General features: G+C 35.6%; 2 protein-coding genes across 3 annotated transcripts; one reads left to right on the top strand and one right to left on the bottom strand.

Moving 5' to 3' along the window:
• Nucleotides 1–1,021: 1,021 nt before the first annotated feature.
• LOC118044419 (serine/threonine-protein kinase ATG1a) lies at nucleotides 1,022–6,783 on the top strand. Its single transcript, XM_035052688.2, has 13 exons — nucleotides 1,022–1,416; nucleotides 1,512–1,629; nucleotides 2,091–2,149; nucleotides 2,397–2,461; nucleotides 3,119–3,212; nucleotides 3,292–3,372; nucleotides 3,477–3,588; nucleotides 3,981–4,035; nucleotides 4,184–4,473; nucleotides 4,578–4,942; nucleotides 5,503–5,800; nucleotides 5,895–5,965; nucleotides 6,056–6,783. The coding sequence occupies exons 1-13, from the start codon at nucleotides 1,180–1,182 to the stop codon at nucleotides 6,266–6,268; spliced, it is 2,058 nt and encodes a 685-aa protein (XP_034908579.1). The 5' UTR covers nucleotides 1,022–1,179; the 3' UTR covers nucleotides 6,269–6,783.
• Nucleotides 6,784–7,000: 217 nt separating this feature from the next.
• On the bottom strand, nucleotides 7,001–15,824 carry LOC118044418 (protein LATE ELONGATED HYPOCOTYL). Of its 2 annotated transcripts, XM_035052687.2 has the most exons (8): nucleotides 15,484–15,824; nucleotides 15,213–15,238; nucleotides 14,768–14,957; nucleotides 14,515–14,626; nucleotides 14,231–14,292; nucleotides 9,531–9,755; nucleotides 7,992–9,443; nucleotides 7,001–7,865 (listed from the first exon to the last, which is right to left on the bottom strand). In XM_035052687.2, exons 3-8 carry the CDS (start codon nucleotides 14,804–14,806, stop codon nucleotides 7,449–7,451), a joined length of 2,307 nt encoding a protein of 768 aa, XP_034908578.1. In that variant the 5' UTR covers nucleotides 14,807–14,957; nucleotides 15,213–15,238; nucleotides 15,484–15,824; the 3' UTR covers nucleotides 7,001–7,448. The 2 variants fall into 2 exon arrangements, with proteins under 2 accessions (XP_034908578.1, XP_073263473.1); XM_073407372.1 differs by lacking the exons at nucleotides 14,231–14,292; nucleotides 14,515–14,626; nucleotides 14,768–14,957; nucleotides 15,213–15,238; nucleotides 15,484–15,824 and adding an exon at nucleotides 13,177–13,197.
• Between the last annotated feature and the right edge of the window lie 4,767 nt (nucleotides 15,825–20,591).

Genomic DNA, 20,591 nt, shown 5'->3' with positions numbered 1-20,591 from the left:
TTTAGAGTGTTAGCTGTAAAAATTTGGATCGATCTAATATATCATTGTCATAATAAAAAAAAATATCATTTTGATTTTTTTTTTAGTTAAACCATGCTTTTTATCGATCATCCTGGTTTCTTCTGGGTTTGCCAAGTCAACGGTATCATATCATGACAACTCTCATGCAAGTTCATTTTAAACATGGTCTATGTAAGAAGCTAGAGTTGATTGTTAATTTATGTTTAATAACAATATTAAATAAATTTTTGGGCTTGAACTTTTTTTTTTTTTTCATGTTCAAAACAATTTTGATCTGACCACCAGAATAATACATGCCAATAAATTAGTATGAGCTAAATTAATCTATAATATAATTAATCCAGGAAAATATAATAATAATTTTATTACTTTGAAATTTTTTATGGTGTTCATATAATAATTAGTAGCTTTCTATTAGTTATTTTTTTGTGTATAGCTCACATGAAGAAAAAAAAAGAAGATAAAGAAGAGACATAAAATGAAACTCTTGAACAAATAAAAATGACGAAAATATTTATACCTATAATTTTTCTCTTCTATTTATATTTATTTTTTTAAAAAAGTAAATATAGTAAGTAATTAACCAATAGAATATTACCATTTACTTTTCGAATACATAAGATTCCATAAATTATAAAGCCTAACCAAAACCGACTAAAACCAAAAGAGGCACAAAAAAGTTGAAAAAAATAGCTAAACAAATCCTTGAAAAAGTATATAAGATGTATAGTTTCTGAATTATGAGTCTTTAATTGTTTTTGTTATTTAATCATATTTAAAAAAAATGTTTTTTTTTAAAATTAATTTCTTGAGAAAATTAAATATTTTTTTTATTTGAAATTAATTTTTTTTATATTTTTAAATTATTTTAATGTGTTAATATAAAAAAAATTAAAAAATATATATTATTTTAATATATTTTTAAATAAAAATAACTGTGGAACACGCATTACCCCCGCTATCTTCTGTCCTTTTTATCTATTAGGGACTATTTAGCCTAACACGTAAAAGACCAACAACATGACGCTACGACAACAGCTGCAAAAGCAATTGCATGATCAATATTTTCTTGTCGCTCTTTAATCATACCAATATCAACCCATCTAGACCTAGACCGAGACCCAGTCTTTTTAGTTTTCCTTCTTTTTTCTTCCTTCGATGGATCTTAACCAGACCCGTTTGATTGGTGATTATATTCTTGGCCCGAGAATCGGGCGGGGATCTTTTGCTGTTGTTTGGAGGGCTAAACACCGGTCTTCGTGTTTAGAAGTTGCGGTTAAAGAAATTGACAAAAAATTACTTAGTCCAAAAGTTAGTGATAATTTGCTTAAAGAAATTTCTATTCTCAGTACTATAAATCACCCCAACATTATTCGCCTCTTTGAGTCCATTGAGGTAAACTCTACTCTCCTTCCCCTTGTGTGCGCGCGCTTGTTATTTTTTATTACGGTCCTGCTGTAATTTGATTTTTCTGTAATGATATTTTTTAGACTGAAGATAAGATATTTCTTGTATTGGAATACTGTGATGGAGGTGATCTTGCTGGGTATATTCAACGCCATGGGAAAGTAACCGAGGCTGTAGCAAGGCACTTTATGAGGCGATTGGGTATTCCACATAATCAATTATTAATCTTCCTTGTATAGATATATTGGTGGTTCTGTTCTCATGAAATATGAACTTTGCAGATAGTTTTTGAATGGTTAAACTTAGAAAGATGCTGTTTTGGGTGCTTAACTATAATGGGTTTCATGCTTTTAGTGTTTCTGCAATTGGGTTCCTGCAAATATTTCTTTTGCTGTCTGTTTAATTACTGTTATATTATAATAGTGAGCAATTGAGTGTCTGTTTAAATTTAAAAGCGTTGCTATTTGTTTAAGGATGATTAATTCATATTAAATGGGAAAAGAGGACATTTAACGCAAGGTTATAATAAATCGATATTCTTAATTGGGAAGTCGTGAGGTTTTTCTCAAAATAGATTGTCGGTACTATATCCATCCCTTCCTTTCACCGCGGTTCATGAGGGAAATAAACAAACATTTTTTTTTTGTTTTTTTTTTTTGCAGCTGCAGGGTTGCAAGCGCTTCAAGAAAAACATCTTATTCATAGAGACTTAAAACCACAGGTACATTGACTATCCTCAAAGTTCAACATTTAGTGAGATTATCTTATTGTTGTAGTTGTTGTGTCTGGCTATATCATCACATTTGGATACTTTTTGTCAGGGCCTTTGCATCTGCACATATTGTTTTTTGTCTACTCATACAGTAATCTTATGTTCTGTTCTAGTTTGCTTTCATTGGTTATTAACCGCTAGTTTAACTTCTCTCACTCTACTGTCATTCTGAACTGGGAAGTTGTCATACTTGCAGAACCTACTTTTGTTATCAAATGACTTAACTCCACAATTGAAGATAGGTGATTTTGGCTTTGCAAGGTAAGCATGCTTTGATGTTAGTGACGTTTTTTTTTTCCCGGAAAGTGATATTCATTTCAGATTTTTGTAAGAATATAAATGTCTGTTGTTTTTAGCATACTCCACCAATTTGAAAATGTTCTATTCCCATTTATTTGGCTTGCCTACAAAGTTTATCACAGTTTATCCAGGCCCATATATTTCATAAGTGGCATCCCAATTTCATGTTTATCTTTCAGAGAGACAATTTGATAAAAAGGGCTCGCCTTTATATGCTCTTGAATAATTTGAATAATGCGATCCAATTCTATATGAAACTTCTTAAATCACTGCAAAAACCAGATACTATTGAATGATCAGATTTATGATCGGCTCTTGGTTTAAGGGCTCGTCATGGAAGTAACATTGCTGGTTTCTGTTATTATACCTCTGTGAAAACACTATTTTTGTGTAGCTTTGTAAATAAATTTGTTAACTCTATGTAATAATTACCATGTAGAAAAGTCTAGTTCACTGAGAAAATTGTGCAAGCAAGTAGCAGCTTCGTTAAGCAGCTAAACTTGACAAATATTTCTTATTGATCTGAATGCCAAAAACCTAAAATACTAAGCTGCTTTGTAATGCTCATGAGATTCTCTCTAACACTCGGCTATCTCCCTGAATTTCTAAATATGCCAGGTCCTTGACATCATCAAACTTGGCTGATACACTATGTGGCTCGCCATTATACATGGCTCCAGAGATTATTCAGAATAAAAAGTATGATGCGAAGGTGATGTAACATTGAATTTACATAAAATTGACAGTAATGAAATAAGTATAATCTTTAACATAATTTATCATATATGCAGGCTGACTTATGGAGTGTTGGGGCAGTTTTGTTCCAGCTGGTAACTGGGAAGCCTCCATTTGATGGCAACAGCCAATATCAGGTTTTTTAAAGAACTATACTCAAACTAAACATACGAGAAACCTAAAGATTTGCCATACATTATACAGCTCAAGGCTAATTCTCACTTCTAGTTGCTGTAAACAGCTTTTCCAGAATATTTTGACATCTACAGAGCTGAGGTTTCCACAAGGTGCGTTGGAGGAGCTCCATCCAGATTGTGTGGATCTTTGCAGAAGCCTTTTATGCCGAAACCCTGGTACTGATTACTATGGTGAAATTTTTGTTCTTGTATATGTGCACATGCTTGGTATGTCTTTGCATGTGGGTGGGGTGGACTACCGGTGGAAGGTGGTGTTTGCCCACATTAACCAGAGTTTTGTGTTTTTTGTTTTTTTTTTGCTTCAAATTATTTTTTTTTTTTTGCGATTTTGGATTGTTTTGATGTTATAAATGAATTTTAAAAAATAATTTTTTTTTTTATTTTAATACATTTCCAATCAAAAAGCTCTTTGAAAAACAACCTTTACCATTGTTCCAAACACCCCCAAAGTATATAAGCCAAGCTAGAAAGTACAAGGGTCATTACTGAGTCACTTGGTGCTGTAACCTATGAAATTTTCATCTAGATGTTCTGACTTTTATTTGCAGTTGAGCGATTAACATTCAAGGAGTTCTTCAATCACAAGTTCCTTGAGGAGCCAAGGTAATGTTCTGAAGTCCGGACCTTCATTTTTTTTTTTATGCTTTCTTATTGGTGCATTTCCTGTCTGTTGAGACTTTCTGCTTTGACGTGTTAGCAGTTAGGCATATCAAAGCTACTTACATATATTTACCGCCACAAAATTCTGTAGGCTATTGCTGGATGCTAAATCTCCTCTACTTCCACAAATGAAATCAGTAGTTGAGCAGTTTGATGCGTCTGCTTCTAATACAAGGTCTCAAATGGAGCATTGCTTGCACTCAGCTAATAGAAATGCTATGTTAACTAGCACATCTGAGCAGGACAACATAACAGTGCTGGCAAAGGTTCATGACAGTACATCCAGAAATGACAGAGTTCATGGGATTGTGCCAAGTATTGTGCATGATAGGATGGGGAGATCTGCTTATGGCAGCCAATCTTCACTGGATCAGCTTCGAGGTCTGCTTTTATTCCATTCTATTTCGTTTGCTTTCTTAGATGTTACAATTCTGCTAGTGGTTTTTTCTTTTTCGGCAAGTACTGATTTCCTCTTTTCTATTCAGTTGCTGATTTAATGGGGTCCCTGGAGAAGGATTATGTTATTGTTAATCCTCATTTTTCTTCAATGGAAAATTTCTCTTATTACCTTGAAACATCTCTGCAAGATAGCTCCACCAGCAAATCTTCTGTACAGCTACCACAGAAAAATAACCAGGATATGGTTTTTGCTATACAAACAGAGGAGTTTAGTAGTAGTTCTGTTAGTAGTGCAAACGATCCTCAGGTCCATGGATCAGAGCCATTAACTGCATCATGTGTGCCAAATATATTAAGGGAAGTGCAAGGACTACCCATACCACATCCCTCAATTAGGCTTCACTTCCTAAATCAGTATGCACAGGCAATTGTAAAACTAGCCCAAGAAAAGGTGAGTTCTTCAGTATGTTATGCTGAGCTCTTGTCTCACTTTTGTTGATTAATCCATCGATTTTGCACAGGACATGTAATACAAAGTTATAATTCGGAATCATTACTCATTAGTCATGCTATTCTCTGTTTAGCAGTGCCCTTTTGCTTTCTAAGACAAGATGGTTTATAAATCCAGATGCCCATTGGGGCATATGGTACCACTGCAAAGTATATGAACAGAGTTTTTTTTTTTTCTTTTAGGTTTCTTCATGAGCAACTTGTCCAGTGGAAACCTACTCACAGTATCACCAACCTTCTTCTTATGTCTTATGAGAACCATTTTTAATATCAATTTTGAATTCTTGAGCTATAGGATAATATTATATGCAGTGTTGAAAAGTTTCATGTGCTATAATTAGGTATCTGAAGAGTAGAAAGGATACATAAATATAGTACTGCTAAACATATTTGCACATGCCCAGTTGCTTTTAAACTGATCTTTCACTTTTGATTTCTTGTAGAAATGGTTCCTTTCTGTTTCTGTTTCTGATGTAAAGTTGTAATTGCTATTGCTTGCAGTATGATTCAGGAATGTTTCTGGAATCATTTTCAGTTGAGCTTGTTGTTTTGGCTATATGGAAGAAAGTTCTTGAAATTTGCAACCACTGGGTAGCCTCTACTGAAGGGAGCGAATTGCCTGAAAGCAGTTCAGCCAATGAATCTACATTTGTTCATGGAGGCATACATTTGATCCCGCCAGCAAGTGGTAAAATGGATTTTATCGAGCCTTCTTCTGCCTGCAAGTGGGCAGAAAAAAGTTTCATTCTCGCATTTGATCGTACAGAGAAGTTATCACATAATCTCCGAGACATGGATGGTATGGCTTTGTATCAATGTGCTGTAAATGCTTGCCTCTATTTTTTCCTGTGTTACTGCTTTTGCAATATCCTCATATGTCAAATATGTTGCAGCTGCTGCTGAGATGCCTGATGCCATGGAACTGATATTCCAAGAAGCACTCGCTGTTGGGACAAGTGGTGCCGTAAGTGACCAACATCTTTGCTGTAAGCATCAATTGTCCTGCTCCTTGTACAAATACACTAATGCCGGGCAGTTCTTGTAATCTTTTCAGGTAGATGAATATATGGAGAACAAGGGTGGGGCTGATGTCTCATATTCCAAAGCAATGCTTCTGCTTCATTTTATAGCAGAAGAAGCATCATCTCTCCCACTGAAACCTCCATTTTCATTAACTCCTGCTTGTAGGAAGCGAATCCAAAGCTACATTCTCAACTTGCAGTCTCATAGGTCTCACTTCTCAATGTTGCAGCCTATTCCTGAATAATCCCCTGATTCGCTTACCAAGTAGAAGACAACTGTTGTACAGCTATATTTAGAAACCCTCTTACGCTGCAGATTACCAACACAACCTGAAAATTAAGGTCAGATGTGGCGTGCAATTTTAAGTCTGCATGTTTCTTGAAATGGATGCACAGTAATATGCTGACATGACCAAGGAAGCCCTTCGATGCATATATGATGTACATAATAACATACAGCAGACCCGTCATACTGGAAGAAGGATGGTCAATGTTTGAGGAATGTGTAAATAAGACTGCTTATTCATTAATAGATCTGTGTAAATAAGACTGCTTATTATGTCTGGAAAGAATTGTAAATATGAGAGCTTTCTTAGCATAAGTTCTAAGTTGATGATTGCACAGAAATTCTCATTGTTACCTCAAATCAGTTGTATCCAAAATCAAATATTATCAGGTGAATAGTAAGATTCCTACTTGTAAAATAGAGCACAAAATTCTGAACCCACTCTGTATGTTATTCGTTTGTATGACCAGCCATCATTGTCTTGTTAGATGCAAAGTCTCGTATGACTCTGCGCACATGCCCATAACTTCCCAATGTGGAAGCTTGTCAAACATTCGTTTTATGTGAGAATCTTTGATATGGACTGATGAGAAAAAGGCACGAGCCTCAGAAAATTGCTTAAAAGAAACACTAAAATGTCATTCTGTATCCATCCTCTTTGAGACATAATCCAACTTTGTGATAATAATAATAATAATAATAATAATAAAAACCTTGTATCAGAAGATATCTCAACGCAAGTTCAATTTTCTTTCACACATCAGTGGCAACGGGCAATTGACCAACAAGGAGATTCTTTCTGGTCACAGCCACAATGTGATTAGTAAGAAAGAGAACAGTAAAACCTAGATGTTAGGAAAGAATTATGAACTTCGGGGGAAAATGGCCATGCAAGGCCAATTCAATACTTAATGCTTCTTAAGTTCTTATCTAGGTCTATTTGATGGATACTTTACTGCAGTCATGGGTTCAATAAAGTAAATAACCCAATGTCTGATATATAGTACACACTTACACGGATAGTCCTGGGTTGCAGTTACTCTAATTTAAACATGAACGGAATGATAGACGAGGGAGAAAATTAGAAATTACATGCAAAAACAAAGGTTTTCCCTTGTTTAAGCATGCAATATCAAGCATCAAACTGAAGCTTCCCTTTCCAAACGTAACCTCTTGGGGCCTTTCTCCTCGCCCTGGCCACCAGCGGTTCCTATCCTGCTTTCTTTGGCTTCCAGTGAACACCTTTTGTAAGGTTTAAATCCGGTAAGATGAGCCTTCAGATTTCCATGTCCAAGTCCAATAGTCAGCAGCCCTTCCTCCCCGTCGTTTACACATCTAGGCACTACAGCATTTTTCTCCCCTTCTTGATAGCCAGAACAGTAACCCCATGTTTTGCTATTGAGATCTAACAGTGACGCATCTCCATCTTTCTCATCTGGATTTTTCTTTTCTTCAGTATCTTCCTTCTGGTGCATCTTACTCTTCAGATCATGTGGAGGTGAGAAGCTCTGGGGCAATATCTCTCTGGTGAATAGTGCTTGAAATGCCAGCCGCCCCTGATAAAGTAGTAAAACATGAGTAGAGTGGAGATAAATGCAAAATATAATCATAATCTCTACTCTTCTGGGTTATAGGAATGCCATTAAATAATTATCAACAGAGAAGTATATTTATCTAGCCACCTCTTCGGAGACCTCTTTCCACGAATCACTCATGCTGCTGCTACTTCTGCTGCGGCGACAGTTCAACTCAGAGGCTGGATGATTTGCTTCAGCTTCTTTTGGCTCTTCCTTGCCTTTCTCAGTCTTTGCTAATGCATCTGTCTCAATTTCACTGCTAGATGGTGTATTTGAACCACATGAAGAACGGTCAACCTGTTTTCTGCTCTTTGTTTTGCCTGAATCCTGGACCTCAGGAGCTTTTGAATTTAACTCGTGATCAGTAACTTTTGGTCCAGTGTTTAGCTTTGTGCCTCCACTCTCTTCAGAATCTGATGATGACAACGTTGGTGGTTTTGATGCAGATTTTTGAGCTTGCACAGCTTCAGAGTGCTCCAGGTCCTGTATTTGACCCTGCAAAGGAGGATTATCAGGAGTTGTTTCCTTCCTTTCTGGCTTGGCTGGAGGAACTTGATCAGTATCCGCAGACTGAATTGCAGTTGCAGAAGCAGGAGGGCAGGCAAAGGCAGTGTGAAGAGGAGCACATATGGGAAGTAGTCCATGTGCTGCCCACCATGCAGTTGCTGCTGCCACTGTAGCAGCAGCAATAGCTGCCATACTGGGAGCAGAGTTTATTTGCCCCGATTGGAAACCTTCTTGGGCACATGCTGGAGAATCTGCAGAACTCACCACATTTCCGTAGGGCCAAAAGGTAGCTGCAAAGCTTGCTGCAGCATGGGCTGCCGGGTTTTGTAGCAGAGTAGATACAACGGGACTCGAAAATGTGGAGGATATTTGGAGAAATGATCTGTAGTCATCTTGATTATGATGAGTTGGGGTAAATGGAGGAGGAAAAAATGGAAATGATTGATGCATAGAGGATCTTGGCAAATTAGTTGGATGATCAGTGGTAGTGGATCCAGCAGGATGTGAGTATAAAATAGGACACGCTGGAATATCTCCTACTGGATGAAACATGGAATCCTGAAATGACAAATCCGAGGGAGTTTCCATACATGTTCCCAGGCTCCCATCTAGAACGTGCACAGGGACATGCCTTGGATAGTTCTGCATGGCTTGCATCTCATCTGTTGGCAATGATCCAATAAAATCATCTGATTTCTTTTGCTGAAACAATATCTCATGCAAAGAGCAAGAATTTTCTGATTTTGAAGCTTTAACAGTGCCATTATCCAAAACTGTCTGATTGGCATCAGAGCTGTCCAACTTTTGATTTGCTTCATGCTCGACAGTGATAAAGGATTCATTGCATGCATCATGATTTCCCTTCTTCGGTGAAGTTACAAACTCCCTGAAAGAGCTAGTCTTTTTGAGAACCTCTAGTGCTGGTACACAATTCTTGTTGACTGAAGCTACAGAGGAACAATGAGCTTCTTGGAGAAGGGTAAATACTTCTGAGCAATTGTCATCCTGATTTTCCTTAGCATTGGTTGGCCTCTCATCTCCATTAGGTTTCTGTAGAATGTACAATAAAAAAAATCGTAGTGAAGGGGAAGGAACAACTGAAGTGAACGAGGAGGGAAAAAGAAAATGATAGTTCACCTCAGGACGTGGTTCTTTCTCCAAATCTAAAACTTTCCTACAATGTGGAGAAGAAGTTGAAGTTAAAAGCTTTCCATCCTTTGCTCCTGCCTGTGATGCGGGAGGACCCACACCTGTCTTTCGAGGATAAGGATTGCTTGGTTTCCTTTTGGGACGTGGTGGTGGAATGTCTATTTCAAGTGCTTGTCCTATCGGAACTCCTTTAGCAACAGCCTCCTTCTCCAACTGCAAGTGAGATATTTGTTAACACCTCAACGGAGAATAAATTACAAGAAAAAAAATCTGCTCCACAACATTGCAATGGTCCACAATCGAAGGTAAGACCTCGGCAGGGAAATATTCTTTTATCAGACAAGAGTATTTCTAAATATTCTCATATATGGCATGCAACTTTATTCTATGAACTCAGAAAAAGCATGTTGTTTTGGTTGAGAAAGAATAGGATTCAAACCAAATAGTAACATATCTAAGACCTTTCAGTATCAAAACATGGTAAAAAAGGCAGTTATATATTGCCAAAATAAGTCAGATAAGATGCATTAAGTTTCAGCAGAAAGTTTTTGCTACCTCAGCAATCCAATTGTGCCACTTTATCCCACAACCCATCGCCTAAAATGTTGCTGGATGAGATGAGAATTTTATGAGATGACATCTCCATGCCCCTATACATCATTCAGTGTAGTTCCTAGGTCTAAATCTCCATGTTAACGACCCAAAAATAACCTAGGCCTGCTATACTAATTGGCGCACATACAAAAGAAGAGGAATAATCCTGATGGATAAACTGCCTCAATATGCAGCACTAAAACACCTGATGTTCAAGAGTTTCAATGAGATCTTACAAAAAAATGCACCCATGCTCGAAAAGAAAAGAAAATATGCTATTCAGATAGCATACTCCTACACTTGCTCATTTTGCTTTCTCATGCAGATGTGTTTGCTCATGTGACCCGCCACCTCCTCCGAAGTAGATGTTTACTCGTACGATTTATAAGTTTCATTGAAATAAGCATAGGAAAATGGGAGGGATTTCTTTTCGATACTCGTTCCTTTCATTTATTAAAAATATAATCTCCCCTCTTAACTCCTTGAACTCCTAAACTTGCAATTCCTCACAAAACTATCCATCCTCAATCATGTGGCTCTCTTTCAAATCATAAAATACAGTAGTTTAGTTCGCTCCTGTCCCTCCTTGTCAATTGAATATGCTGTAAAATTAGTTTACCTATCATCTATAAAGAGTACATCTGCGCATACACTCACTCAGTACTGTTCCTGTACTTGCTACTGTTCATATAACAAAAAAAAAAGGGGGACTGGTTTGGCCAAGCAGTCATCTTGACTCCTTGACCAAACCAGCCCCCCCTTATTATCAGAACAGCAAAATATATATATGGAGATCAAGTTGAGACAGATAGAAACAGACCATGGGATTTCTCATGGGCACATTTTGGTGTAATTTTCACTGAAAATATTCAGAATATTGATTGATTAGGCAGGACAATAAATGGTAACAGCTATGCCATTCTTTGGTAGTCTATTGACCATACACCAGGTAATAGAAACTCAATCCAGATGGAAAGAGCTGAACTATTTCTCACATTTCAATACTAATGGATGTTGGCATTATGCTCGGCACCTTGTTTTGAGCTTGTTTTCAACATCTTATATAAAGGTTCAGTGACTCCAAATTTAACTAAAAAGAATTTCATTTTTTTTTTGTAAGATGAAAATCTTCATATGGTAATTGGCTCTTACATTAACATACACAAACGCTTGCACATAAGCCTTCATATCATCAAACTCCATTCAAGGTTTTCTAATTTATATCAAAGATAAGCAACAAATCAGGGTAAATTGAAGAAGGGAACTATTATTTATGATCCAAACAGAAAGTCCAATCAATATAGTTCGCCATTTCATTGTTTTTCAGTTAGTATTCAATGATATTGGAAACCCCCTCCCCATTTCAGTCCTTGTGTTTGTGTCACTTTGGCAAACAAGCCCCTGAAAGAAAAACTTCATCAAATTTACCTATATTTGCCAAATTTCATCAATTCAACCCAATTGGATTAAATTGTAAACATATTGTAATGAATTTACCCTAGAGGGAGAGACCACGTTGTTTACAATTTAGACCAATCAGGTTGAATTCATGAAATGTGATGAATACAGGGTGATTTTGATGATAATTCTTTACAAAGGCTTGTTTTCCAAATCGACACAAACACAGGACAAAATGAGGGATTTTCCCAATGGTAATTATCATGCAACACATAGATTTTACGTCTGATACTTAAAATGGATAAAGAGATCAAATAGTCCCATTAGCATTTTATGAAACCTTCACAAAAATAGCCCACCTCCATCTCTGGCCTAAAAAAATTAAAGGAAATCTAACAGTAAAGAATCATATGTTAAGTGTGGAAAAGGGTATACTTTATTAACCAGAATATCATACAATACAAATAAAATTAGGGGCTATTTCTTGGTGGAATGGTAAAAGGCTCACGTCGATTGCAGTTTTGACATTTAAGAGCAGCAACTTTTTGCAAAAATGTTTAAAGAATGATAATACTCTGAATTTTCCCTTCTAAGACACTAGTTGAGTGAATCATATCTTGTTGCTTTTATAACAAAGTAACATGGTTAAAAAAAACATCCGAAATGGACTGACCAAGTCAGGGACTGCAAATTGGAACATACATACTCTGCCTAGCACAAGTAATGTCAAGGGTTGTTGTAATTATAGAGGACTAAGGATCGCAAGAGCAGAAATAGAAATAGTACAACTAATTCAACCAATGATAAGGAGATTGTATATCTTCAAACTTCGCTAGCTTGGGATAGCCATCTCTGTCCACATTGTAACTTCATTTGAAGCTCTAATAAAATTGGTTAAAATGTTGGAAGTTGTTCTTTAAACTCTTTGAAAAAAAAATCAAAGCCATTTTGTCTTTTAATTTACTTTTGGAAAACAGCCTTATGCTGATAACAAATATTTCCTAGTCCTCATTGACATTGTTCTGGTACTCTGCTCTTCGACGAATAACTAGAAGAAACATTTTCTTTTAAACAAAAAATGGGGTCGCCCTCCAACTGAGACAGCACAAGTCTGTTGGTTAGTAGAGAAAGCGTGGCCCTTAAACAAACTTTCCTAAATATACCTGGGTCCTAATGTCAAAATCCACAATTAAGCAACAAAAAACAGCCAAGACATACTTAAGTGACTGGACAAGGCCAGTAGGCCACATAATTTCATGGGTGAATGTTAACAAAATTGCTTAGCAAGTTCACTATTGTCACAAATCACAGATCCAGATTTCCCAGGTGCCACTGCCAACAAGATCACCAATCTCCTATATATCATTCATTATAAATTCCAAGTTACTGATTTCTACATAATTGAGTAGAAATAGTATGACCATATGAAAGTATGCTAGACCCTTCTAAACTCCAGTAGGATGCTTTCTTAGAAGTTAGTGCCTTTCTATAAGATGCAAGTCTATAAACCAGTTGATGATGATTGAAGGTTTTGTGGCTTGGGATGGCACAACACATTGTCCAGATATAATCTTCATAACAGCATTAACTACACAGATTACTATTAAAAAATGGTAAGAAAAGACAACAAAGTCATCTGCACCTCCATATGTCAGCACAAAGATATCAACAGCATCATGGATTACAATGAACTTCCACCTGATGATATACGAACAAATCGAAGTAGATACATTGACAAGCACATATGGTGATCTTGATGACAATCAAAAGTGGAAGGTCATTAAAATACGTTGTCAGAAATTTCAGATACTCCAGTCCAGGTCTAGTAAACAACCAAAATGAAACTTCCAAACCCTCAAGAATTATTAGAAGCATATTTGTTAAATAAAAATCTCCATGCTCATTTAAAACCTTAGATGATCAATAGTTCAATTTCTAGATAGTTCTGAATTTGTCCAAAGTAGAAAATGCTGGCTGGCATGAGCCTAAAGTCTCCATGCATACCTAAAGAGACTAAAAGGGATCAATATGAAGTTTGCATATTGTAACAGCCAAAGGTGCCACCTACACGGCTACAGAGACTAAAAGGGCACAAATTATATAAAATGCAAATTTTCCTTATAGTTACCTCGCTAATTAGATATTTAATATTGACTGGTGGCTTGTATGCTGCTTAAAATCCTAATGTGGCTATTTTCCTTCTACAAGAGTCTAAACACAAAGCGTAAGAACTAGTACTATTTGAGCATAAAAAGAAAGTGTTTCAAACACCCTATTCTTTTCTCTAACTTTCCCTTACTACTTAAAAACCAAGCATCTTTTCTCAACTCTGTTCTTCCTCAAAAAGTCAAGTTAAATATACTCAACTCTTATGCATGGATCCTGTCAATTATAAGTTCAAAAAAGTCACAGCAAATAGTCCACCACTGTCAAAAACTTTGATAAGCTGTGTGGGTATTGTGCAACAAGCATGTGTAAGAACAACATATACACTCTAGTTGGTTTCAAGCACCAGAAACAGTTTGCTTCTAAGAGATTGAACAGAAATTCAAATTACATATATGATGACAAAATAATCTTGAGGCATATAATTTAAATGGCACACAACTGAAGAATCAATAATGATGCACCGAATCAAGAACTATAGAAGCAGAAAAATATACAGTTGATATAGAGGCAGACAAATAGATGCAGACCTTTGAAAAGAACTTCTGTGCATGACTTCTGATTTGCACGGCAGTCTTTGTACCAATATGTTCTGCATAACACCAAGATGAAAACACAAAGAGAGAAGAGTCCGATCTCCAATTAAGAGTAAAATACAAAAGAACAGTTTTTCATGCATTCCTATAAGGAATATTCATAATTTCGTATCATCCACCCACTTTTATTTTGAAAACATTTCATAAATTTACAATAAATCAGCCCAAATCAATATTAACTTAGAAAAATAAAATTGACGAATATATGAAAATTAGACCTTCGATTCGCTGCCAAGCTCGTCCATAGAGCTTCAAGGCCTCTAGGAACCTGTTATGCTCCTCCTCTGTCCATCTTTCTCGTTGCTTGGTAATTGTATATGGTTTCCTCGTCTATAATTAACACAACTTAATAATTCAGATTAGATTAAATATAAACATTCAAAACTAATACTACTTCAATTTGAAAGAAACAATTTAAAGATCAATTAACATAATAATAAAAGTTACCTAATACTAATTTTTTTTTTTTACCTTAATAACCAAGTCTTCTCCAGAGGAGTATGTATCCATTGCCGGACCTTAAGCAGCTAACGCTGCTTCAAATCCTCGCTAACGAGCAACGGATAGAACAGAAGCCTTCCTTCATTTCTTGCACCACTCAATACTACCAATAAAGCCGTCGTCTTGTTTGAATTCCACAGAATCAGAAAATCCGCTACAACTGCAAACACCCAAACAAGATACAAACAATCGATAGAGAATCGTCTCTCTGTAATCAGTATATATGTACGTATTACAACAGCTATAATTATACGTATACGTATAGATAAACTATAAAATACCACTTCCAGTATAGAGGTAGAGACTTAGAGTATATGTATAATAAATCATTCAAGAACATAAAAGAATCCACCAGAACAGAGAGACGCTTCTCCGTTACAACTTAAAAGTAAATTCCTTTATTCAGAATCCTCACCAAAACGAACACAAAGACTCCAATTCCTTCAAAAAACAAACAGAGAAAGAAAAACAGTGAAATCTGAATCAGTGATTAACAACAGCTTCCAATAATTTCTAACAGTAAAATATAATTGTTGCAGAGAAAAATTTAAACAAATCTCGAATATTTTCACTGATTTAATGTGGCAAATCAACTGATTGAATTCTGAGAAAAAAAAAAGGGTTCAAATTTCTCGGCAACCAAAGGGAAATTAAAAGAAACAATACCCAGAAATGAGAGAAAGTACCTTGCGAGAAAGTCATGGTGAACGAAAGCTGTACAAGTACGGATAGAGTTAGCGACCATGCACGCACGAACTCACCGGAAACTCACATAAAAACTCACTGTTCCCGGCAATGGTGGATCGGAAATTAGAAAAAAAATTGAAAAAGCAAAAACTATGTCCTGAGAGAACTGATGAGGAGGGGAAGCGGCAGAGTGAAGAGAAAACCAATTTTCGGTAACCCCGAAGACAACAGAAACTACACCAAGGAACAATCTCAGCCACTATATTTTGTGGATTTATTTTTTTTATTAATTTTTATTATTTGAGGCTGCTATTGAAGTTGGCTGCCCAACTATGAGGGAGAGATGGGAGAGATGATGCCATGTGGCAATTATTTAGTAGCTGATCAGTCTAAATCACACCCCTGCACTTTTCCCCCATTTTTGCCCTCCTCGTTCAATCTCCAAATCTCCACCACAAAGTCCGTGGCTCTGTAAGGTTAATTCCGTAACGTCGCATATCATGTGGGGAATTCATTGGTGATGTGGCTCTTCTCTGAGGACCGGTTCCACACGGTAGCGTTTATGTACGGACGGGTAGATTTGAGGAAAGGGACGGTGTGTGCCAACGTGGCGGCTTACGGAGAAAACGGAAGATGTGCACCACAGAACGAGGCTGGTGTTTTTTACTCCAGTGAATAGTCGAGTGCCGTTATCTTTGACTGCTGGGTTTTGTTTTGACTTGCTAAAGTTTCGTTATGGAGGACGGTGTGATCAAGGTGATAGAAGTCCGTGAATATCTTGGCCGTTGAAGTTTTTTCTTTTTCATTTCTTACCCTGTATGAATCTTGAAGGGGCGTACACGCTGCGTTGCGTGAGACAGGGACAGTCTTGCTTTTGAGAGATGGGCCTGAAAACAGGCCCGATGGTGCAACTGGACAGATGGGCTCGGGCCTCTTTTTCAAAACAATTGGTCCATGGTTGCTTTTCGGTGCGCACAACATCAAGCCTGCAGTTTAAAATCTGAACCTCGTGGAACTCTCTAGCTGGGCTAAAAGAAAAATTCGAACCGGACTAGTTTGGTCATTTCATTAAACTAAAATTGTGAAGGGTTTCCGACCAAGATTATAATTATTATTTTTTTTAATATAAAAATTGAAACAAGGTTACATATCACTTTAAATAAATTTAAAAAATATAATAAATTTTATAAAATAACTAAAAACTTTAGAGTTTCAAATATAAAGATGCTTGGTAAATTTTATCAATTAAATTACTTTATTTTCATTTATTTTTTATTGTGTATTTTTGTTTTATTTTACAAGTATATGGGGCCATGTTTGGGTCATGCCTAGGTCAAGGCTCAGTGAATTTGTTTCCAGTCTAGGCTTCGAGTTTATAGGCTTGTTTTCTAGCAATAAGAAGATCAAATCAACTAGATTACCAAGTATTCATATAAATCAATCTGAAATTAACCTCGCTTAAACAATTTTTCACAATTGTTAAGTAGTTTTAATTAAACTTTTTAAGAATCTTAGTTTGATTTAATTTTAATTTCATATTTTAGAAATTAAAAAAACCAATATGAACTGAACCAAATCAAATAAAAAAAATTAAGCATCTATAATATAAATCAGGTATAAATACCAATTACAACACAAAAGAAACAATAACATTAAATCAAGGCATGTAAAAAATAGCTCAACTAAATACTCATTACTTCAAATTGAGTTAATATAAAACTTAACTAATCGATTTAGTTTCTTCATTCATTTAGGTTCAATTCAAAATTAAAAAAAAAAATTGGTTTTGTTGGATTTTTTTATCTAACTCAACTATTTAAACCGATATATACCTACAATTTTAAACCCTTCACTAAAAAGGAAAAGTAAAAAAGATAGAAAAAAACAACCATGTTATTTTTCAGTTATATTGTGAGATATAGTATAAATATTTTCATATTTCCGACCATGAATAAAATGATAGATTCATTAAATTAACTTAGATCGATGTTGTTACTTATTTTTAACCCCACAAAAAAAATTTAAAAAATACAAAAATATATTAGGATACACATGAAGAAAGAATAGAAGATTGCCAAAGTAGATGGTGAAGGACTAAAATGACAAGTGAAAAAGTTGAAGGACCACAATGTACATGATTGGAAAAATTAACGACCTAGTTGTAATTGAAAAAAGATTCGTATGGTGCAAATATTTTTATTTGGAGTAAATAAATACAAATTTGAATGAGTAATGACTCAATGAGGATTTGAAAGGTTTAATAATTTTATTGAACACTTAATTGTAAGGAAAGTTAACTTTTTTGGAGTCAATTTAGGATTTAATTAGCAGAAATTGAAGTTTGGGGATTGAAATTGAACATGAAAAGTGCAATTGGTCAAATTAGAGTCATATATATATATATATATATATATATATATATATAATTAAAGTTTGATAGCTAATTAGGGGTTTAATTGAAGAAATTCAAAACCAATAACCAAATCATAAGAGACGCAAGAATTCAGGTGATGAAATTGACCAAATCAGGGGTCAAATTAAAAAAAATTAAAAGTTTGATAATCAATTAAGAGTTCAAGTGCACAAATCAGAAATCAATGACCAAGATGAAAACGTCACTTATTGTCAATCGACACTTTCTTTCTCTATTGTTGGAATTCGAAGACTTTCTCCTTTCACTTTCAAACCAGAGACTAGAAAATAAGAAAAATAAACTTTTATACCAAAATTTAAAATTTTAAAATATTAAGGGATTGAAATGTTGTCATTTAAAAAGTTGGTGGGTGAATGTGAACTTTTTGCCCAAATCTTGAAAACCACCACCTTTTTTCTTTAATTTTTTTTTTAACTTTTATCCTCTAATTTTCAATCCTCCACCTTCTTAGTAAATTAACCTAAATTAGTTATTAATCTAGCCATAAAAGAGCTTAATGGAGTAAGAAAAAAAATTTAATAATCAAATTAAGAAAATTATCACAATCCATAATGAATTATGTGTGTATGAACAGTGGTGTGGGTAACAATGATTTGTCTTAATTTTTTAGTGGTTTTTGAAATATTATAGAAAAATAATACAACTCTAGTAACACCTTTTTTAAAAAATAAACCCTAATAAATCAAGGTCAATCCTCGCAAAATTTCTTTTGTAACTATTAATTATATGGCTGCCATAGCTCTTTTGTCTTAATTTCCTTGGTTCCGTGCTTATTATAGAATCACCCCAACCTTATTATACTTATAGATTATAGTAGTTAACTCACCGGTGTTATGCTAAGAATACGATGGTGTACTGCGCTGGACGAACGACACTGCCACCTCTTGTTCTACCTCTCTTCTTCCTTCTTTTCCTCCTTTTCTTCCCCGGTTCGTCCCTGTATTTCTTGTTGATTTTCTTGTATTTCGTTGGAGAAGAAGAAGAAGAAGATGATAGAAGGAATAAAGCTTTAAATGTGCAGAGAAGATTATGAAGAAGTTCTGTATATTTTCTTATTACTTTCAATTCTGTAACCATTGCTTTTATACACAATTCATGTAACTGATTCCTTTATTTTAGGAATCAAGATCATCTCACGTGGGAATGATTTACAATCAGTTTTGTAACAGTAAAAACAGAAAACAGAAATAACGGTTTTAATTGCCTTCTTAACTGTTTTAACAGAATTTCTGCAACTTCTTCATCCTTCTTGCTGCAGTCTTCTTCATCGATTTTTATCACAAGTAATCAGCTTAGCTTTCAACAGCCTCTCCTAAGCTGCTTACTGGTTTAACTCCAAGATTCGATCTTAATTGCTTGAATCTGTCTTTGGGTAATGCCTTTGTGAAAATGCCAGCCAGCTGCTCTTCGCTTCTGCAGAATTTCATATTTATCACTCCTTCTTGCGGAGCCTCTCTTATGAAATGATACTTCTTGTTTATGTGTCTAGTTCGTTGATGAAAAACAGGATTTTTAGCCATTGAAATTGCTGACATGTTGTCACAGAACAAGGTTGTTGCTTCTGCTTGCATTTCACCAAAGTCATCAAGAACAAATCTTAACCAAATTGCCTGAGCTGTTGCTTCAGATGCTGAGACATACTCAACTTCTGCAGTTGATAATGCCACTGTATTCTGTTTAACCGAAGCCCAGGAAAATGCTCCACTTCCAAAACTGAATGCATAACCAGAGGTGCTCCTGCTGTCATCTTCACTTCCTGCCCAATCTGCATCACAAAATCCAACAAGAGTTGCTGATTGATCCCTTACGTACTCAATCCCATAGCTTAGAGTTCCTTGCACATATCTTAGGACTCTCTTTGTAGCTCCCATGTGAATTTTGGTAGGTCCAGTCATGAACCGTGACAGTAAGCTTGCAGCATACATTAAATCAGGTCTTGTTGCTGTCAGATATAGTAAGCTTCCTACTATTTTTTCTATAAAGACCTTCATCAGCCAACTCACTCCCATCCACCTTCTTCAATTTCTCACTAGTGACCAAGGGAGTAGAAACTGGTTTACAGTCCTCAAGCCCAAACTTCTTAAGCAAAGACTTTGCATACTTGCTTTGATGGATGAATACTCTTTGCTCAGATTGCAGTATTCCCATGCCCAGAAAATGATGAAGAAGTCCAAGATCAGACATCTCATATCTTTGCATCATTTCCCTTTTGAACTTACTAAGCATTCTTTCACTGCTGCCAGTATATACTATATCATCAATATAGATTGAAACAATGATTAGGTTACCTTCTTGATCAGACTTTGTATACAAGGTAGCCTCACTTGTGCTCCTCTTGAATTTGCACATAGAGAGATATGCATCAATTTCACTATACCAGGCCCTCAGTGCCTGCTTTAAGCCGTATAATGCCTTCCTCAGTCTGTAAACTTTGTGTCCTGCTTTCTCTACAAGAAAACCTTCAGGCTGCTCAACATATACCTCTTCTTCAAGTACACCATTTAGGAATGCTGACTTGACATCCAATTGAAACAACTTCCACCCCTTCTGTGCTGCAAGTGCAATGAGAGTTCTAATTGTGTCTAACCTTGCTACTGGTTCAAAGGTTTCATTGTAATCAATTCCAGATTTCTGTGCATAACCCTTTGCTACAAGTCAAGCCTTGTGTTTCTG

The sequence above is a fragment of the Populus alba genome, chromosome 2 (assembly GCF_005239225.2).
Source record: "Populus alba chromosome 2, ASM523922v2, whole genome shotgun sequence".
In the NCBI taxonomy this organism is placed as follows: Eukaryota; Viridiplantae; Streptophyta; class Magnoliopsida; order Malpighiales; family Salicaceae; genus Populus; species Populus alba.
Note: the sequence above shows the minus strand (reverse complement) of the source record. Positions and strands in the feature narration are given on the sequence as shown.

Excerpts from the sequence above, each read along its gene's own strand:
- LOC118044418 (XM_035052687.2), bottom strand. The coding sequence starts at position 14,806 with ATGGATACATACTCCTCTGGAGAAGACTTGGTTATTAAG. Across the intron at positions 14,627-14,767 it reads GAGAAGACTTGGTTATTAAG|ACGAGGAAACCATATACAAT; the intron begins GTAAAAAAAAAA and ends TGTTAATTATAG. Across the intron at positions 14,293-14,514 it reads AGCTTGGCAGCGAATCGAAG|AACATATTGGTACAAAGACT; the intron begins GTCTAATTTTCA and ends GGTGTTATGCAG.
- LOC118044419 (XM_035052688.2), top strand. The coding sequence starts at position 1,180 with ATGGATCTTAACCAGACCCGTTTGATTGGTGATTATATTCTTGGCCCG. Across the intron at positions 1,630-2,090 it reads GCACTTTATGAGGCGATTGG|CTGCAGGGTTGCAAGCGCTT; the intron begins GTATTCCACATA and ends TTTTTTTTGCAG. Across the intron at positions 3,373-3,476 it reads ATGGCAACAGCCAATATCAG|CTTTTCCAGAATATTTTGAC; the intron begins GTTTTTTAAAGA and ends TGCTGTAAACAG.